The sequence below is a fragment of the Cyrtonyx montezumae genome, unplaced genomic scaffold, assembly GCF_038088225.1.
Source record: "Cyrtonyx montezumae isolate F1298 unplaced genomic scaffold, pur_monq_1.0 scaffold_0, whole genome shotgun sequence".
Classification (NCBI taxonomy): Eukaryota; Metazoa; Chordata; class Aves; order Galliformes; family Odontophoridae; genus Cyrtonyx; species Cyrtonyx montezumae.
Genome location: NW_027071824.1, coordinates 4,841,030 through 4,860,997, shown reverse-complemented (window position 1 = coordinate 4,860,997; position 19,968 = coordinate 4,841,030). Strand labels below are relative to the sequence as shown.

General features: G+C 43.4%; 1 protein-coding gene and 1 non-coding gene across 2 annotated transcripts; one reads left to right on the top strand and one right to left on the bottom strand.

Annotated features, from left to right (window-relative positions):
- Positions 1 to 5,092: 5,092 nt before the first annotated feature.
- On the top strand, positions 5,093 to 5,165 carry TRNAT-UGU (transfer RNA threonine (anticodon UGU)). Its single transcript has one exon. It is a non-coding gene; the product is annotated as a tRNA-Thr (tRNA).
- Positions 5,166 to 5,741: 576 nt separating this feature from the next.
- On the bottom strand, positions 5,742 to 19,065 carry HHIPL2 (HHIP like 2). Its single transcript, XM_065738725.1, has 9 exons — positions 18,691 to 19,065; positions 14,298 to 14,938; positions 13,553 to 13,696; positions 12,876 to 13,207; positions 11,359 to 11,485; positions 10,863 to 11,008; positions 9,925 to 10,006; positions 7,009 to 7,091; positions 5,742 to 6,199 (listed from the first exon to the last, which is right to left on the bottom strand). The coding sequence occupies exons 1-9, from the start codon at positions 19,063 to 19,065 to the stop codon at positions 5,829 to 5,831; spliced, it is 2,301 nt and encodes a 766-aa protein (XP_065594797.1). The 3' UTR covers positions 5,742 to 5,828.
- Between the last annotated feature and the right edge of the window lie 903 nt (positions 19,066 to 19,968).

The window sequence follows — 19,968 nt, the reverse complement described above, 5'->3', positions numbered from 1 at the left end:
CAGTTTGGGGCCATCCTGTTGCTACATTTTGATTCCATCACAGCCTACTTGACACCGTCCAAGTCTATTTTTACAGTGGTAATAACAATACCTCATATTTTTAGGGCGTGCTACAAATAAACACTTCTGCCATCCCTTTGTGAATTCAGAGGGAAATGTTGGGCAGCTATGGAAACAGGGCACGCAGTTAAGAGTAGCACACAGCATTCAGTGTGCTGTCTTATTGGGGCAGCCTGTATAGCTGACACACATGCCAGGGCTGAGCGGCACTGAGCAGCCCTGCATAATCTGCAGGGAGCTCTGGGTAGGCTCAGCAAGATTCAGGGAGAAAAAAAAAAGTGCACATAGTGAGATACAGATGTTGCTGCACTGCCTTCACCCACTCGCTCAAACACAACTTGTTTTTAATCCAGAGCTGGTAGAAGAAATATTCTAGCTCCTTCTGAAAGTACATAACTGTCATGAAAGCATCTTTCCCTTGTACCCGGTCCAGTTTTGAGCAGGTAACATCCTGATTCTTCGAAGATCTTAAGCATCACCAGATATATCACAATTAGAAACACTACATTTTAACAAGAACCTTCAAATCTGATTGGGAGAAATAACTTTGCAAGCATAAAGAATTAATCAGACAACACCTCTTCCGCCTCGATCCCTAACATTAAGGAAAGTTTGTAAGATGCATATTAGCCTCAAGAAAAAAAATACTGCATGCACAACAAGAGTTCATAGTGAGTCAGAAACAGAACTTTTACTCTGCAGTATGACTTGAGAACAGTGAGAGCTTCTCCACAGAAAATTAGTGATGCTCAAATACAAGTGATGAGCACCAAAACATCCATCAGCCACGCTGGTCTATGAGCAAATAGGAATAGGATACATGGAATACAACCATCATTAAGTTTTCCTTACAATCTATGCTACCTTCCTGAAGAAAACAAAAGAGAAATGAATTTTCATCAATATACAGTCCCTAACTCTCCTCCAGAGCTGCTCAAACAGCTGCTTAAAAGGCAAAAGAGTTCTTGCATGTGATAATGGATGCTTGTCCAAAAGAAGGCTATTGAGACTACAAAGCAATTCTGAAAGGTCACCATATCCATTGCATGTTTGAACCACATTCATACAGAAAGCAGAGTATCAGGGAAGGTTAGAAGTGCACACTTGTATCTCGTGCTGGGCTGGAGTATGGATGGAAGCAGTGCACATGTTCAAACATGGACATTGCCTTAGAAGCCTCTGTTGGCTGTTTGCAATGGAAAAATCATAGCAGATTAGTTTTGCTGACTTTAAACTAGTTTTAGCTTGTGATGATTTGCTGAAGAATATCTTGGCAGTGGGTTTTTTGTTGTTTCTTTTTTGTTGGTGGTGTTTTTTTTCATTTTTTTACATTTTATTAAATAAACAAAGTAATCTATCACTACTCGCCAATTAAAAGGAACACATTAAGCAACTTCAGATTACTACAGAGTTTCTTTAAGAAGCAAAACTGACAGCACTGAATCTGTCAAAACAGAAAGGCCCAGGACATCATGTTTCACAAGAAGACTGGGGCAGTGCTGCAAGTCCTTTCTCACAGAGGTTGATGTGGAAAGGCAAGCACGCCAGTTCCACTGATCTATACCTCTGCAGCAATAACCCCTGGTGCACCCGGCTGCCCCTGGGACACAGAGCATCAGGTGTGAAGAGGACAAAGGTAGGCAAGCCGTGGCAACCTGTTAGGAGACACACCACGTCTGCAGAGAAAACTGTCACTGCTGTTTATCTCAGATCAAAGCAGCCCAAAGCTATCTCTGTAACAAAGGAAAGAACCCTGCAAAATACCAGCAAAACTGAGTTCAGAAGGGAGATGAGCTGGATGGATAGCCAGGAAAAGGAATTTAGAAAAGAAAATACCACAGTGTAAGAGAATTTCTAGAGAAAGCCAGCTGTGTGAAGGGTCATTCCTCTGTTTTGCTTCTCCTGGTAGCAGCTGAATGCAAGATATGGCAACAAGATATGGAATAAGCATGAGATTGGCTCACTGCTCTTAATGGTGAGATGGATGTAAATTCACAGCAACATGGTTGACATCTGCAGACTGACATCAGCTTTACACATGGTTAAACACGTGTTTGCTCAGTGGGGCTGTTAAGGACACTGAGGCAGCTGGTCAGGAACAAGCAATTCATTTTATTGATAATGGCCTTGGTCCAAACTGAGAGTAAGACTAAGTCTGTTTGTACACTGGCCACCTTACTTTCAAGCTCAGTGCCTATCCCTGGAGTCAAGAAGGTCTAGGTGGCATCTTTCAAATACAGCCCCTTTTTAAAAACTTTCCTCAGGAAGAGACACTTTTCTGTGTGCTGCTCTCAATGACCTTCAGCATTCCTCCTTACCTTAGGAGTGACTGCTACAAAACTGCTCTGTACAAAAGAAAAAAACTAAAGGGTTACGCTGGCTAGGCAGTTTGCATAGTGCCTGCCTGCTTGCTTTCACACTGAACAACTGCTATCAGCCCTTCATTTCTACCAGCTGTAATGCACTGAAATGAATAGAATTACTGCTTGTTAAAGGCCTCATAAAGAAGGGGAACTCGTAAGTTTAATCTTCTTGCAAAATCACAGAAATTTTACAGGCCATATATAATCAAAGATCTTTCATGTTTGGCACATCTTTAAAGGTAAGCCGTTCTATAGATTTGGTTTTTTTTTTTGTTTGTTTGTTTGTTTTTAATGTGTATTAGAAAAACACATATTTCAGCATTTGGAGTCCGTTAAAACGGACTCCCCCATCCTTTCACACAGTACTTAGGCTCCACCTAGTGGTTTTAAACATCAGACGGATAAACATTTTATTGCCTAAATGCTCAATTTTGAAAATGTGCGTTTACTTGGAGAACTGATTTTACTCTTCCTTAGACATGCAATTTATCTTTCCTCCTCCCTAAAAGTTCTCCTGGCCCACAGACAGGAATTCTTCAGCTACATTACTCTGTCTTAGATATCTGAACTGAAATAATCAAAGAAGGGCTTAGGTTGGAAAGGAAGGGACCCTAAAGCCCACCCAGTCCCAATCCCCAGCCATAGGCAGGGCTGCTCCCCCAGCTCAGGCTGCGCAGGACCCCATCCAACCTGGCCTGGAGTGCCTTCAGGGATGGGGCACCACAGCTCTCTGGGTGGCTGTGACAGGGCCTCACTGCCCTCTGATGTGCGCAGCCACAATGAGATCTCCTCCGAGCCTTTTCTTCGCCAACCTGAACAACCACAGCTCCCTCAGCCTTTCTTCAGAGATGTTCTCCAGCCCTAAAAGGGTCTTATATCATAACTAAAGCGTATTCCTGTGCAAACATGACTGTAATGATGGGCTAGTTAAGAGCATGAGCAGCTTGCAGACAGAAGCTGGACAGTGCTGTCGTCTATTAAATAAAGCAGTTCCTGCATCTAACTTCAGCCATGCATCAGTAGGGTAGTGTCTGGACATTAGCAGAACTTGGCTGGTAACAAATCTGCCACGACCAGTAAGATTTGTCTCATTTCATAGAATCATATCATTAAGGATGGAAAAGACATCCAAGATTCTCTAGTCCAACCCATCCCCACCACGCCCACCCACTACGTCCCTCAGTGCCACATCTCCACAATTCTTGAACACTTCCATGGACAGTGACTCCACCACTTCCCTGGGCAAACTGTGCCAATGCATCACCATTCTTTGTGAGAAAATTTTTTTCCTAATATTCAGCCTGAAAACAGTAGACTTTTTCAGCTCAGAATCCTTTCAGAGTCAAGTGAGAAACAAGCACTTACTAGACTGAGATTCAGAAGCTTATTTTAGAGGCTTACCTTCAGGTGAGACTAATTACGTCTCACTTCCTCATTTCCATTATAACGACACTCTAAAGAGCTTATCGATATGATGATATTTGCATCACATCTTGAATCCCACCCAGGTTGCCTAACAAAAGCTGTGCTGCACAGCACTTGTTCCCATCTCTCAGTGAGCTCTAAGAAGACAGGAAAGGGAGTCTAGAAGCAGAATTACAGCACTTTGCACATAGAAAACAACAGCAACAAGTAGCTGTACAACCACAGAAAACTTCAATACTATTCCGTTCTTGGAATACATCTCACCCTGCTGTTCAGTATTAAACTGCCTGAAGTTGGTTCTCTGTATTGTAGGAAAAATGTAAGACAGCTCCTGCCTGGATTGAAGAAAAGTTCCAGCACAGGTGCTGCTTATGTCTCAGTTCCACACTGAGCACTCACCACAGTCATTTCAGCCCTCCTTTAGAAGAGCTTCAGCAACTCTGGATTCACAGCCTTCAAAGGGAGGGGAAAACAAAGAAAACAATAGATGTGATCATTCATAAGTACATCAGCCGCCACTCCAGAGGTCAAAAGCATTTTGATAAGATATGCTGAAGTAATTTCAGTGTCTTACCTAAAGAAGACAGAGTTCACTGGAGCTTGTTTAGTTTGTCCACAGAGATCGCATCCATTTAAAGAGAAAGTGTATTTAAAAACACGATTTCACGACCAGAGAAATGGATGAGCAATGTTTAATGCCTTCAAGCAGCTTTCTCTGGCCGTTTTTATTTCAAGGAGTTTTGCTTATGGTCGCGTGAAGAGGGCTGGCTCTTGTATGCAAAGAGAAGGGGACCCCGTTCCCTGTCGTTAAACATTTACATCACCGAGCTGATGGTAACCTCTCGGTTTTGCTGGCGGAGGTTGGGTTTGGGGGTGTTTTTCCTGGGGGTGGGGAAGCTTTCACTGTGCACAAAACACCGTGCCTCCGCTTTGTCACAGAATCCTTCTTGCTGAAATAGCTATTCCCGCCTAAACGCTGCTTTACTCCACGTTTCCGCAACCGCACTCGCTGCGCTGTGGGTACAGCCGGTGAGGCCGACCCGCTGCCCACAGGCGACAGCGCTCAGCTTTTGGGTTCGCCTTCCGCTAGCTCTTCCCGCCAAAAGAAATGGCTGAGGAGATACAGCACGGCGGGGCTGAGCGGGGCCGCGGGGGCAGCCGAGGAGGCGGCAAAGCGCGGAGCTGCGCTGCAGGGCACGGCGCGTGCGGGACAGCAGGCATCGGCAGCGCTCGAACTGATAGGTGGCTCCATAGCTCAGTGGTTAGAGCACTGGTCTTGTAAACCAGGGGTCGCGAGTTCGATCCTCGCTGGGGCCTGTGTCTTCTTTTATGTTTTTTTTTTATTTTGCTTCCAGTCGAATTTTTTGTTTCCGTTCCGAATCCGCCTCTCCATTCCACTGGGAAAAAAAAAAACGCGCGGCCGCGGGGAAGGTGCGCCGCCGGCTGCTGGTTTAGCGAGCACCGCCGAGCCCACAGCCGGCCAGCAGGTGGCAGCAGCGGGAAGCAGCGCCGGCTGAAGCCCGGGCTGCGAAATGGTGCCACGCGCTGCGGCGCCGACCGCAACCTCCGCCCAGGGGAGGGAAAGCGGCGCGGGCACAGCCTCAGCCACGGCACGGCCCCGCACCTCCAGCAAATACACCGCTCTGGGAAAAAAAACCAACAACCCTGCGGTTACAGAACACAGCAGCTTCTCCTTAGAGGTCCCCCGGCACTGCTAAGGGTGCCAGCCCATGCCCAGCCCTCGGGCACCCACACATTGATCATAACTTGAATAAAAACTGCTTAAGATATCGTTAAATGCAGTTGGTGCCATTAAGGTTTAATAGAACACGTACAGACTGATAATGCTGACAGAAATGGAGGAGCACCCGAGAGCGACAATGAGCAAAAGGAAAGAATCAGTTGGGGACATTTGTCCCCACACCTTATCAGTGACTTGCTTGTTTTGAGGGATGGCTGTGAGGCTCAAAAGCTGCTGCTTCATCTACTCTCCTTCCCCCTCCTTCCCTGCGTTCCCTTAGCTTGTGCAGCTTTCTTTGGGGGAAGCTTCTCAGCTCCAGCTCGCTGGGAGCTCTTCTTTTTTGGCAAAGATGATGCTGGTGTCGTTCTGGAGACCTCCCCTGCAACCTTCTGTTTCTGCTTTTTTGGCTTGTGGTGTTGTTCCCCACCAACCCTGGTTTTCGGTGTCTTTCCATTGGACAGAGGTGGTTTCACCGTTGATGTTTTTATTTTGGAGGATGCTATCTTTTTAGATTTCTTAGAAAAAGCTGTCGGGACAGCTCCTGGGGGGGTGGAGGATTTTTTTGGAGGCTTGGTTGGTGAAGGTTCGTTAAGCAACTCAAGGACGGTCTCTGAGAAGAGAAATTGAGATGTTCCATTATCCCTCCTTTAAGGCAGAAGGCTAGTTTAAAAAAATACTGACACAAACTCTTGTTAGAAGTACAGCTTAGAAAAATACCTGACATCCTAAAAAGAAGAAACAAACTGCATAAGCATCTTTTCTTCTACCAAATGATTCTTGGGTTTCTTGGAAATAAAATTTGTTTAAAACTTAGAAATTATGAATGTCTATTTGGGAAGACAAGTCCAGAAAGAATGTAAGAAAGCCTTGCATGCTTTTCTCTCTGGACAATTTAAGACTTGAAATTTTTCACATCACACCAATATCTGAAAACCTCTGATTAGGCAGCTTCAGCTTGCTAAATGTTGTTTCTACTCAGTAACACAGTGTAACCTCTGCTCTGGTCTAACAGGACCTAGGACAGGAAAAAAAATAAACAGAAGAAAGGAAAGATGACACCCCTAGATGTACAGGGGAGAATGATGTTATTTGACTCAAGGAGCTTTTCACAAAGCCAGGACAGGCACTCAATTTCCCAGACCAAATCCAAATGCCTAGACAGAGCCATCAAATCCCTTGGGATGCCTGTGTGCATGCTGTTACTAAACAACACGTAAGAAAGCGTAAGAAAGTTCCAAGACCAAGATTAAGAAAAGTCACTGCATCTAGCAGTCAAGAGAAGTCACAGTAAATGTGATTGCCTGACTTCAAGATAGGTCCTGCTCAGCATTTCGGCTCTGAAGTTCACTAGCTACATCAATCTTATACAAAAGAGACTGTTACAGCTCAGTTTCTTGGAGAAATTAAAGCCCAACTTACTTGCACGTGGAACAAATGCTGTCCGTTTGCTCTTTATTTTCACTGTTACAGGCTTGTATTTACACTTCCCTGGTGGAGCTCTCCTTGAGGAAAACAAACAAAAACAGAAAGATATAAAGATATCTGAGAAACAGCCAGGAAGTTTCTAAGACCACCTAGTTCCAACCCCCTGCCATAGGCAGGGCTGCTAATCACTAATGGCAGAGCACTTCTTGCCCACAGACAGTATGGCGTAAGGAGCTCCAGCCAGCCCCATATAATTCAGTGTGACATTCAAGGAGTGCTGCTTTGGACATAATCAAAGGGACTGAGAAGAGCAACAAGACCTACATTTGCTTATGCTCTCTGATCTCTGCCAAGAGAAGGGCTGTGCAACAAATAAGAACAAGCTTTTCCAATTTGGCGTGCTTTTAAGCACAGAGCAAAGCAGAGTATGACCTCATGCACAGCATTTTCTTATGATTAGCATTCTCCTTCAGACACGGGCAACAGCCAAGTGAGTGCTTCCTCCACACCAATTAAAAAGAAAAACAGAGGCAATCTGCTCTTCTCCCCCTCCACTCCTGACTGAGGGGTTTGGTGCCAATCCAGGCAGAAGCATGCCAGCCATATGGGGTGGAAATAGATTAATCCCATAAAGAGCATGAAATTGCAAAGGAGAATGGAAAAAAAATCTCTGCTTATGGTATGATCAGGAGAAGGCCAGAGTGCAGCCCAGGATCTGGAGCTATCAGCACTCTACTCCAGGGCCAAGCTTAGCACACCCTAGACAAACTTGCCAAGTGCTTAACCCGACAAGCAAGGGCAAAGCTGAGAAGATCTGCATCTAGGCTAAGGGGAGCCAGAAAATGCAAGAATTATATTCCACAGACCCACCTAGAAATGATGAATAAGATCCTCCCAAAAGCAAAGGACACAGCTGGCTTGTTTCCAGAAAGCCTTTCAGAACAGTGAAAGCATCGTGCTCCTGGCAGGGGCTCGCTGCTTGCATGGAACCATACTAATGCAGTGCATTACCACACAGCAGTTCCTGAGCAGGAGGCCTCCTGGAGAGGCTCCTGCAGGGAAACAGAAGGCTGCACTTCTCCCCTTACAGCAGGGAAAGGAGAGGACTTATCACAGTCCTCAGGGTATAGGCAATGCAAGGCTTTTATTGAAGAATTATCAAAGAAAGAAAGCATATTCAAATGGTCCATGATTATGGTCATTCACAATATAATTTCTTAATCCCAGAACTCTGGAAAAAGTCACATAAGCATGCTCACTGTGAAAAGACTTCTGTAGGGACAATTACTGAATGTAGAAAAAAACATTTTGCTTGGAAAGCACAAGTTCACACTCTAATAGTATAAACACTGCATAAACTGCCAGATTTGATGCCTACCTGTGCAACCTGGTCTAAGGAGCCTGCTTGGGCAGGGGGATTGGACTCAATCTCTAGAAGTTCCTTCCAACCTCAACAACTCTGTGATTTCACTTTTCTCTGATAAGAGGAACTGCAGCTAAACCTGGGACTGGATTTTTATTTAGTTTTAAAACCCAAAGTATAACACATATCTGCTGTCACTTCTGGTTTCTGTAAGTGCTACTATACATTTTGGGGACTTTTCCACTTGGCAACTAATCCCTGCTGATTTCAGGAAGAACTGGGTGCTTAACCTGCAAGAAATGATCTTGCAACCTGCTTCCCCCTTTGCCTCATCAGCTCTTCTATTTCTCCAGTTCACATGGAAAAGATTATCACATGGAAAATTAAAGATTCAAAATTATTTATCTGCCTTCCACATGGTAGTTTTTAAGGGTACACGAGGCTGATTCATGCAAGCTGGATTTCCTTGCATGAAATCAGGGACAGACATCCCTGCAGTCCTTGTGCCAAGTCAAAAATGGCAGTAACACACCAAAGAATCAAACTACCAGTACTTTTCAATTATGTAATAATCAGCAAAAGGTCACTGTTAAATGTCCTAAGGAAGGTTCATAGCTGATCTTGTCAAACTGCATCAGCCTCAACATGCAACAGAACAGCTCACAGGAGCCTTGGCCTCGGAAGAGCATTCTTCATCTGTTTTCCATTTAGACTGCTTTAGGAACAGGGAACAGTCACCACCGTTGTGACCATGCAAGATAACAAAATCCTTTGCACAGAGAAATTGGGTGCTATGAGGTTTGGCAGTGTCTTTCTCGCCCTCTCAGATGTACTGCACCAGGCAGATTAGAGTTAGAGAAAACAAGCCTTGGTAAGATGCTTGGTAAGACAACCGATTTGCACCTTTAATTTGCTAGTAAATTGAAATACATTCAACTCTTCCCAGCTTAGGCTGGCTTTGAATTTATGAGATGGGCCAAGAGCCTTGAAGACCATAACTATTTGCTTTCATGTTGCCACATATCAGCCTTTTACTGTGTTTTACTACTTTATGGCTTATCAGTTCATTTTCTAAATTCCATTTAATGATGGAAAGAAACATGGTAGTCAGCACAAAGTAAAATCAAAAAAGAAACTGATTTGCTGTTATTAAATTAATTTTCTTTAATTCTATTTGTTTGCTCTGGTTCAAGTGCCAAAACTATGCTGCCCTTCATAACCTTGAAGAACATGGATTTTTAAGTATCACTGTGTTATACTTTGGAGGTGCAAACAAGGAAACATGATTTTGATCCTCATTGTTCCGGGCCTTAAAATCATCAAAACTTGGACTGCTTCTGGGTACACAGATATGATAAGTGAGGAACAAGCTCACTGAAACTGAAAGGTTGCACCAGATGTACAGTGGGTCAACAGAAATCAAGGTCTGGAGGTAGAAGTTAGTGAGATTATGCTTTAGAAGTACTTTGAATTCTGTCTCCCATGATAGCCAGAGAATGTGTGGTGATTACAGAAGAATTTGACATTGAAAACATTTCGTTACTAACCTTGCAGGATCAACAAATTTGTAAAGAGATCCATGTGGTGCATAGGCACTGGGATACGAAGTAGACATAAAATACAGCTCGCCTAAACAGGAGTGAAGTAAGAAAAGCAGTTTCTGAGTCAAGTGCCCGAACTAAAACCCAGTTCTACTTTTCCCTGTCTCTTCACTAGCTAATGTGGTCAAAAAAGTCCTTTGGGCACTCTCTTAGTTGTTGCTTGTTTCCACAAACAAGCAATCTCCTTAACATAAAGATATTCTCCCACATTAGTATGGTACTTCCTACTACTTCAAGTAGTAAACTCTTTGTCCTATCACTACATGTAACAGAGAAAAGCCTGGCCTCATCTATTTGCCTCCCACCTCCCTTTAGACATCTATAAACATTTTCCAGATCCCCTCTCAGTTGTCTTTTCCCCAGGCAGAACAGACCAAGGGGTCTCTCAGCCGCTCCTCATACAGGAGATGCTCCAGGCTCTTTATTAGATTTGCAGCCCTCCACTGGACACCTTCTAGAAGATCCTTGTCAATGATTGAACTGGGAAGTGCAGAACTGGTCACAGTATTCTAAATGAACTGTTACAATAAAAGAAACTGTCTTGATGTAGCCTTTCCATTAATAAAATAACAAAAAAAAGAGGGTGAATCCTCAAGGCAAGTTCAAACTCTCTAGGGAATCTGGAGTATTCCAAGTGAAGTTAACTTGAAGATTTCATTCCTGAGCTCTTCCTGAAGCCAGCCTGCAATAGCCTCACAGGGCACAAAACACCTCTGAACTCCCATACTTGCCAGCTGAAATTGCTATAAACCCATCTTGCAGCACTTGTTCTTTAGCAGCATTTGTGAGAAACAACATAATTTCAACATTTGCCACAGAACACAAAACTGGCACAAAAAGCAGTACCCATTTCCAATAAAGGTAGGACTGGCAAGATACTCTACCTGCTTCATCCTCAGCAAATGAGATGATAAATTTACTATAAGATTTGATCATCCCAGGGAAAGCACAAGCTTTTGTGCTACCAATGCAGATATCTTGCTTCTTCCACTTATTTGTCTTCTCATCTTCCCGTAAAGCCATAAGTCGACTAGATGAAAAATAAAACTTCTATATTTTGGTTATCGAGATTTGTTTCTGCCAACATCATGCATAACTGACATTAAAGTGTCAGTTAAACCCCACCTGTTGACTAGTTTTGATCACATCTTTCTGAAAAAAATAAAGCCTGAACAAAAACAAACCCATCCTAAGGACCTAACTTGGAGGAAGTTTAGATCCTGACCAAAATGCTGTTAATAATGCTTAGAGCTCTTAATCTAATACACGAGCGCCTTGGGTTCTCATTTACTCCAGCTCAAAAGGTCTCAGGATGCTCTGACATTATTAAGATGTGTACATATGCAGGACAGGAGATGTAGAGAAAATGACTCATCTCACCCATTCATGAAATCACCAAAGATGTAGAGACCGTTCAAATTGGGCGATTCACATCCTCTGTATACATAACCTCCAGTGACCGACTTTCCCACACTGCGGCCATAAGCAAATATTGGAAGAATGTCATCTGTTAAACACAGAAACATGAAAAGAGACAAGATTTATAACCAGAGAGAATCAAAAAGCAGTTGTTCAGTAACACCGATGAGCACCAAGTGATGTGAAGAAGCAGTACAGTTGAATAAATAGTTAAAACTTCAATGGGGATTCAGTAATTCACTCCAGGACAGAACTGACCCAGGGGCTTTAGAGAGCTCTCTGCAGAAAGGTATCAACCTGCAGGCAGAAATATCATACAGACCTGTCATTGCAACACCCATTTTAACAGATTGTCTTTACAAATTCCAGTACTTCTGCTGAAGGGGATACAATCAAACAATTGCAAGTCAGCTCAGCATCTTTGTAGGCTTGCTGCCATTCTCAGAACACAACATGCATAAATATGCAACCTACAAACAATTTTTGTCATAAGATTTCAAGATACATACTTTGTTTCTGGCAACACTAGCACTAAATTCAACACTTTCTGGAAGCCCAGAATCAGATCCCACAGAATTATAGTCCTTTCTTCACTTTTTCCCCCAGACTGCATATCTCATCTCTGATCTTAATGAGGATAAAGATTGCAAATGTAGCTCACTAAAAATTGAAGGCAAAATCTAAAGCAGGTGTGTTGTCGTTTAAGGCTTGGGTTATTGTTAAAAACAGATTTTTTGTTTGTTTTTTTTAATTATTTTATTTTAAGAAGAGCCATATGTGTACTAGCATAGGAGAGCTGTTGATGACATACTCTATACCTGTAAATGCAAGCTTGCTCATGCAAATGCTTCATAAACATCCACACGAGCTTGTAACCAGATGTTTTCCTCCAAGGACTGAAGAAACATTATATGACACAATACTTAGTCCTACTACCATGCTTTCCACAGACCACCAGTATCTGCTCTGTTAAAGCAAGCCAAGTGAGCTGGCTTGTGTCTGGTCACACCCAGATCCAGCACACATGTTCTGCTGCAGCACTCTACTCACCAGGGTTCACTGGCTCTTCTGTAAGATGTGTTTCATGGTCTCAGCATCAGCTGAGTTGCCCTGCCTTTGCCATAGCCATGGCTCAGAGCTTTCTGAAGAAAGGAAAGGGTTTCTGTACAAAACTGATTCTTTTTTAAAGCTCTTAAGGAAACAGAATCAGTTTTGTACGGAAACCCTTCCTTACTTCCTTGGGAAAACAGTCTGAAGAAGCCACAGGCTTTGCAGGATAAGGAATTCTCTCCCTGAAGAAGGAGGGCAGCATTTCATATCAACATTTCAGGGCTGGGGAGGAGAGATTTCTGCTTTTAAGGAAACTTCATTTAACACACAACACTGGATTGTTTAGCTACATGGAGAAATGATACTATAGCCAACTAAATACTACTAGCATAAATAAAGCACACTCCTGTGAGAAGCTTCTTCCTTACCCAAGGAGGAATTACGGCAAAGCTTCGTGTCATAGCATTCAAATCCCTCTTTTGCTCTCCAGCCATAGTTTCCTCCTTTAACAATGATGTCAATTTCTTCAAACCTGTTCTGTCCAACATCCCCACAGAATATCCTCCCTCTTCCCTTCTTTGTGGCAGGATCCCCCCGGTCAACCGCACAGCGCCACATATTCCTGACCCCATAAGCATAAACCTCAGGGCGAGCCTTGGGATCGGACACAAACGGGTTATCAGGAGGGATGCGATAAGGCTTCCCATCAGGACTTCTCCCATCCACATCAATCCTCAAGACTTTTCCCAACAGAACACTCCTACAGAGAGCAACAGATAAAGACAGGTTTACAAACATGAGTGCAAGAAACAAGTGAGAACATGGTCAGTTAGCTCATTCTTTCCCCTTTCCAAAGGGGAAATTACCTGTTCAAAAGAAGTAAAACAACAGCTGCTATGTTTTGCAACTAAGTCACAGAAGACTCTTCTGCTCTTCTCAGTGAATTGGGTCCCCTCAACTTTCAAAACAAAATTTTAGCTCCATTTTGAAATGAAGAACAAGCACCTCACAGAAGCACTCTTCCTTTACTCTTCCACACTGCCTCATCTCCAAGCCCTGCAACTTGGTGGTCAAGCTCAAGGTTTTTGTCTGTGCTCCTACTTACTTGTTCTGAGCATTCCCAAATTTCCCAAAAGGGTCTCCAGCTTTCCCTCCATCCCCTGTGAATAGATACAGATAGCCATCCACACCAAAGAGCAGTTGCCCACCATTATGATTTGCAGCTGGTTCTTCAAGTTCCAAAAGATTCCTAAAAGGAAACAAAGCAAATGAAATCCAGATGTAATTACTGGAAAGAACTGACCAGTCAGGCAAGCCATAGAAGTAGTGCATCCCTACTGTGGAAGTAAGCAAAATTTCCCAGCTGTGCAGACACTTCAGATATAGTGCAAAAGTTGAGCTACGCTCCAGTGACTACGAAACTTGAAAGAAAATAAGTCTGCTATTAACAAGTTCTTCTCCATAGCTGAGAATTAGCACTGGCAGAGGGGTGGGGAAACGTCAGATCAAATGCACATTCAGTACTGTACTTAAACATCCCTATTCTCCCAGAGAACAAAAAACTTTCAAGGAATTTGTGCGTTATAAGCTTCAAGGCTTAAAGTTATCACTGCTCTTTAAAAAGGCAAGAGTACAAGACAGAAAGAGAAGATGACTCAAAAGCCTGGATCCTGGGTTCTATTTTCATGTCTTTTTAGTTTGCTGTGCAGACTTCAGTGAACCTGCCTCAGCAGCTTAACTGAACCACTCAAAGATCCCAGGTAAAGGTGACTAGGAACGTGTAAGGGAGAAAACCAAGGACAAAACTTTTTCTTACCATGGCACTCAGTAGCATTCAACATAAACTTTACCTTTCTGATCGTGGATCTGCTTTGTTGGCATCAGAGGCCAAAACCTTCAGTTCACTGATTCTGATCTTTTCCACTTGTCTCTTATCCACATATGAGTAATAGATATAAAATTTCCCATTATTCTTGTAGTTGGGGTGGAAAGCCATCCCCAAAAAGCCTCTCTCATCCCCTACCCATGGCGTTGCCAGCACAATACTCTTAATATCCAGAAACGGCTCCTCCAGGCGGCTGCCATCAGGTAGGTAGACCCAGATGACCCCCACCTGCTCAGCTACAAACATACGGTGGGTATGGTCGTTGGCATGCAGCATGAGGACCGGGTTCCTCAGGCCATTGGCAACCTCAGTAAGGCAGAGCTGAAGGCAGCCTCTGTGGTCCTCTACCACTGAGCCCAGGTTGTGGTTGAGGGCTGTGCTCCTCAGCACATTGGGGAAGCAGTAGTCCTCGTCGTGCAGGTGAAGGAGGTTGCAGAAGCGGGTCTTATTTGTCTCGCAGCATTCATCACTAGCAAGCAAGCTGATGGCAGAGTGGCAATTGAAATGAAACTCAGAGCAATAATCCAAACAAAGTCCTGGAAGGTTTCTGAGAGGGGTCCGTGGGTTTTCAGCATCGTAGAGATGTGCAGCATATGGAGAACATTCCTAGAAAGTAAAAGAATGCAGCTGGGCACATACAGGGAAAGCCAAGTTCCTTCTTCGTAGAAGCAAAGCAGTTAAATGAAAAACAAGGTAGAGACCACAGTGAGTCATCTTTGGAGTAATAGAAAGTCACTCAAAATATGGCTAAAAGGAACTTGGAGCTCAGTAGCAGTTTCCTTTAAAAAAAAAAAAGTATTATCAGCTACACCTAAATTATTCCCAAAATAAGGACATTTATGAATGCTGTGAAATCTCCATTAGCAGAGGTTTCTACAGAACTGGGAGACTTTTCTTTCAACCTACTCTAACCTTTGCTTACAGAAACCTCCCTTTGTTTCCTCTGCTAGATTTTAAGCCAGGCATTTTGTTCTCTGCCTATTAAAAGCAGGTTCCATCTGCTCCCTTGCTGTAGGGATCTTCTGCACTACAAAGAACATTAGCCTTCTACTTGAGACTTCCCCAGACCAGCAGTCCCAAATTTGGACACATCCTTCCAGTCAGCCAGCATAAATATATCTTAATGAAGTAAAATCTTAGCTGCCTCTTAAAGTCACTTTAAAAAGATAAACAGGGATTGCTTGTTCACCCTTTTCCCCCCAGAAGAAAAATGAGGAAGCATCAAATAAGGTTAGCAGGAGACAAGTTAGAAAAGGAAATAAAACGCTTTGCCAGAGGAAAGTGTAGTTACTAGAGATGTACACTGGTTCACAGGGAGACTGAAATGACTGAATAGAAAACCATTTATGATTACTGAGTGCAAAAGAAATCACGTGTCATTTCAGAAGTGCCTGAGCTGAAAACGACTGGAAGCTGGGAGCACATCCTGTGCATTCACCCTCCTTCCTGTTAATGCTCCTGCAGCAGCTTTCAGCTACTTTGGGACAGGACACTGGGCTACATTAGTCTGGTGCTGTATAACTTCAGTAACATTCTCACACATATTAAAGCCAACTGTAGTTGAGATTTAAAACTATTTTGAAAAAATAAATCTAATCCTATGCAATTCATGCAGCCCATCTCCACCATGCCCACTAACCATGTCCCTTGGTGACATACTCACAGTTCTTGAACACGCCCAGGGATGGCCACCACCTCCCTGAGCAGCCTGTGCCACTGCATCACCACTCTTTCCGAGACAAGATTTTTATAATACCCAACCTGTACCTCCCCAGCACAATTTAAAGCCACTGGCTTTTATTCTGTTAACCGGGAGGAGAGGCCAACCCCCACCTCACCACAACCTCCTTTCAGGAGCTGCAGAGAGTGGTAAGTTGTCCCCTGAGCCTCCTCTTCTCCAGGATGAAGAACCCCAGTTCCCTCCACTGCTCCCTGTAACACTTGTACTCCAGACCTTACGTTGGAAGGCAGCTATGCAGACAAGCCCAAGAAAGAAGAATTTCTATACTAGCAGTTTTACTTCTGTATTAAATAAATCTGCTTGAACAAAACTCAGTGTTCCTTAGGCTCCACAGAAACTCCAAGGATTAGGTAGCCTTGCAGTAGTTACTGCAAGTCTGCTTTCACTTTGCTCAAGCGTGTATGAAGCAACACAATTAATTTATCCAGCTACACTACAGAGCATAAGAAGCAGTAGCTGCTGAGATAAAATTAATAACTCATCTGCAAAAAGAGCGTGCATTCAGCAAGCTGAGGCCTGAGATTTAAAACTCCCTTTTAGAAGACCAATTGCCTGCACCTCCTATCCCATGTTGTGATTTCTTATTCCACACTCACAGCTTTCAATCAGCTTTAAAAAGGCTTATTTGGCCTTTGGTTTGTTTTATTTTTAGGTTTTGCTTTTTTCATCCTCTGCTTTAGTAGCTTCCTGAGCAGAGAAACATCCCTTCAGCCAGCAGCCAAACAGCTGTTCTAGCACATGGAGCAGGGTTTGCATCCAGGGAGATTTCACAGCCTTGCAACTTGAACAACATCTTCTTGAGAACATTAGAGGCAGTTTTCAGAGTTATATTTTCCATTTTTGGGCTAAATCCTCAAACTGCTCAGCTGAGTGTCAGACTCCAAAGCTACCAATGCTTACAGCACGCTTAGCTAGCAGAACTACCACAAAACAAAGAAACTGTACCAGCAGTTGACAAAGACAGTTGGCTTTATAGGCTGCTTGGAAACCTCCTCGAGTCAGTTAGCAAGAGAAACATATCAAGTTTAGAGTTACAGAAGGATATCCACGATCCTGAGCACATCCTCAATGAATCCTCTTCTGTCTGCAAAGAAACACACAGCTCATTGCAGAGGTAAAGTGCACACTGTGGCATGCTGTGCTCTGCAGGACCACTGAGATTGCTGCAGCAACTACTAATTACTGTGACACTGTGGAGGTGTAGAATGAAGACTATTTTCTATCCCCTTCAGATGAGATCATCTGGAACAATTCAATCCAGCAAGGTAACGTCACTTATGTGAAACCACTCTGCAGATCTTTGCTTCTCCACTATTTCAACAGCCAAACAACCCAACTTTATTCCCATGGCTGTCACCAACCTGAACAGGAACAAACTCAATGGGAACAGCAAGAGGTAATACCTACCCAAGTTCCTCCCCATAAATGATGAACAACAATCAAATTCTAGGATAAGGAAAATCATACCTTATTATTTTGGGAAGTATTTGTACCAATTGAGGGGAAGGTCTGTTGCTACAAAATACATCTATAACAAATACAAAATTATGCCCTACAGAATGAGCAACCTAAATCTACAGAGGAAACAGAATTTTTAGTGTTTTTTTTTCTACTTGGATCATGCAGGAAACATTCGTAACACCAGCACCAGTTGTCCTGCCAGAACCTGCAACGCACTGCTTGCTGGTTTACTGACTGTAAAGTGACAAACAGAACCCTGATGTTACTCTGCTCAGCCTTAGTGCTGAAAGGGTTCTCATTCCCCATACAGATGCCAACACCCCAACAGCATCTGAAAGGATGGTGACATTTTGGTACACGGAAAATGTTTTATGTCAAAGGAAATTTTAACTAGAATAGTTTTATACGTTCTCAGTAAGAACAAGTGTGGCTTTTGGCTGCTTGGTGCTTTGGCACACAATAAGCACTACTCTGCATGACTAAGACTTGTTAAAAAGGAGCTCAGATCCACTCTTTAATTAGGAGGACAGAGAGGGAGAGCTTGGGAAGAACAGCGCAGTGTCTATGGTCTTTTGTCATTGACACAGTGCCTGTTTCTGTGGGGCAGGTGGACACTGTGCAGACAGCACCAATAAAAACACAGCAGCTGAAGACTCAGGACTTTGTAGCAGCTGCACAAAACCACTTCCTAATAAACTGCCACACTTCTAATCACCACAACATCCGAAGCACACTCTGCAGGATCACAATCAAGATGTCTCTCTCATCATCAAGGGATCTAGTGCTTTGCCTGATAATTCAGGTATCATTTCATCCTGTAGAATTTGTAATCCAGAACCTAACTACAAGCAGAAAATAAAATACTGATCTATAACTTCCCCTTTGTTACAGGAAAACTAGGGGAGCAGCAGGATTTCCATCATCATCTGAATCAAGTGATTTTTCATAAACCATTACTGCTATCAAATGTCACTGTATCTTGCCAAAGCACTTGGCTAAACGCACACTGAAGATTTGATGCCATTACTGCATCTGTCTACTTCTCTCCCACTCCAACACCTCTTTTTCCAGTAGGACACCCATAAGAGACTTTCAGAATGACAACTAACACCCAAGAAAGCCCAAAGCATAGGACAAAGCTGATTTTCCACCCTACCTGACAGAGAATATCTTTGATATACGTTCCACACAGCTTACGCCCCTGAGGACGGATATAACCCAGGATCTCGTGGTATTTTGCTGCAATGCTATTGTCTCTCTCTCGGTCACAGCAGCCAAAGTTTTCATAGGCAGAGCAGAACTCCAGAGGGGAAGGAGGCTGGAAAGGCGGCCCATAATCCAGACACTGAGGATGCCCCAGAAGATTGCCTACCCAGCAGAACAAGGAGAGGCAAAAAAAGACACACGGACAAGAAAAGGAAGCTCTAGAGCTGCTGTTTGTCCTTCCAGAGCCTGACCAAACATCCACTTTCTTCAGCATAGGCTTCTTGAGGTCAGATGCATAGAAATCTTGAACCTCTGGTTCATTCATGCTCTCTGTTTTATTAATTGCCAGCCACAGAGCTCAATACTCACTCGCTCAGGTTTGCTTACATTCTCCCTCCCTTTTTCTCTGAAGTTTACTATTTGGCTGGAGAGAAACCTTTCAGCCTGCCCCTTTGGTATTTCACACGTCACATGGCTGAACCCTCCCCCTGGACATTTCTCATGTCCCTAGAAGTGCTCACAAATCAAATCCCTACAGCTTAGAGAAATTGAGAAATCACTCCCCCAGAAATATGAACATAAAAGTATACCATACAATTGCTATACAGAGAATAGGATATCTCTCTCCATTTACAAAACAAAAGATGAATAATTTCCAATTACTATATCTCTCTTTACTTGGGTCTGGTTTCATGAAGTATGAACAGGAGAAAAGTAATCATTTGGAACCAAGCTGAGGCAGTAGCTGACCATATGCAGAAGTCATCCCAGGACAAAAACATTTTCAGAGGGACTGCTGTTACCCACAGGTCTAGGTGGGAATTAACATGAAAAGATATTCAGAAAATGAAAGAGAAAACACATCTAAGTTATCAGATCCTGAAATTGAGTGCAATATTACATGGCATCCCTGTACTGTACTTCAGTTCGCTGACTCTAGCTACGTGCCTTGAAAACAGCTTAACATAACGTTAAATGTTCGTCCACTTTTCCCTCGTGTGAAGGACGTGCAGTGCTTCCTGCAGTTGGCTGATGAAGTACAGTATCAGCCACACACACAGGTGTGCTGTGTTCACACACACTGCCCTCAGCCCAGTGTTCAGAGGATGTACTTACCTCACTCCGCCTTTCATTCCTGCTGCACTGAACTGAACTTGTCCACCAGTTCAAACCTTTCTTGTTAGGAGAACTTAAACCTCCTTCTTCCTTTCCCACAGGCGTGCCGTCT

Bases quoted from the DNA above. Each gene is read 5' to 3' on its own strand.
- HHIPL2 (XM_065738725.1), bottom strand. From the start codon at position 19,065: ATGAATGAACCAGAGGTTCAAGATTTCTATGCATCTGACCTCAAGAAG. The intron at 13,697-14,297 runs GTAAAGTTTATG...GTTTCCTTTTAG, and splicing joins GCAGATCCACGATCAGAAAG to GAATCTTTTGGAACTTGAAG. The intron at 11,009-11,358 runs GTGAGATGAGTC...TTTTTCATCTAG, and splicing joins TTTGGTGATTTCATGAATGG to TCGACTTATGGCTTTACGGG.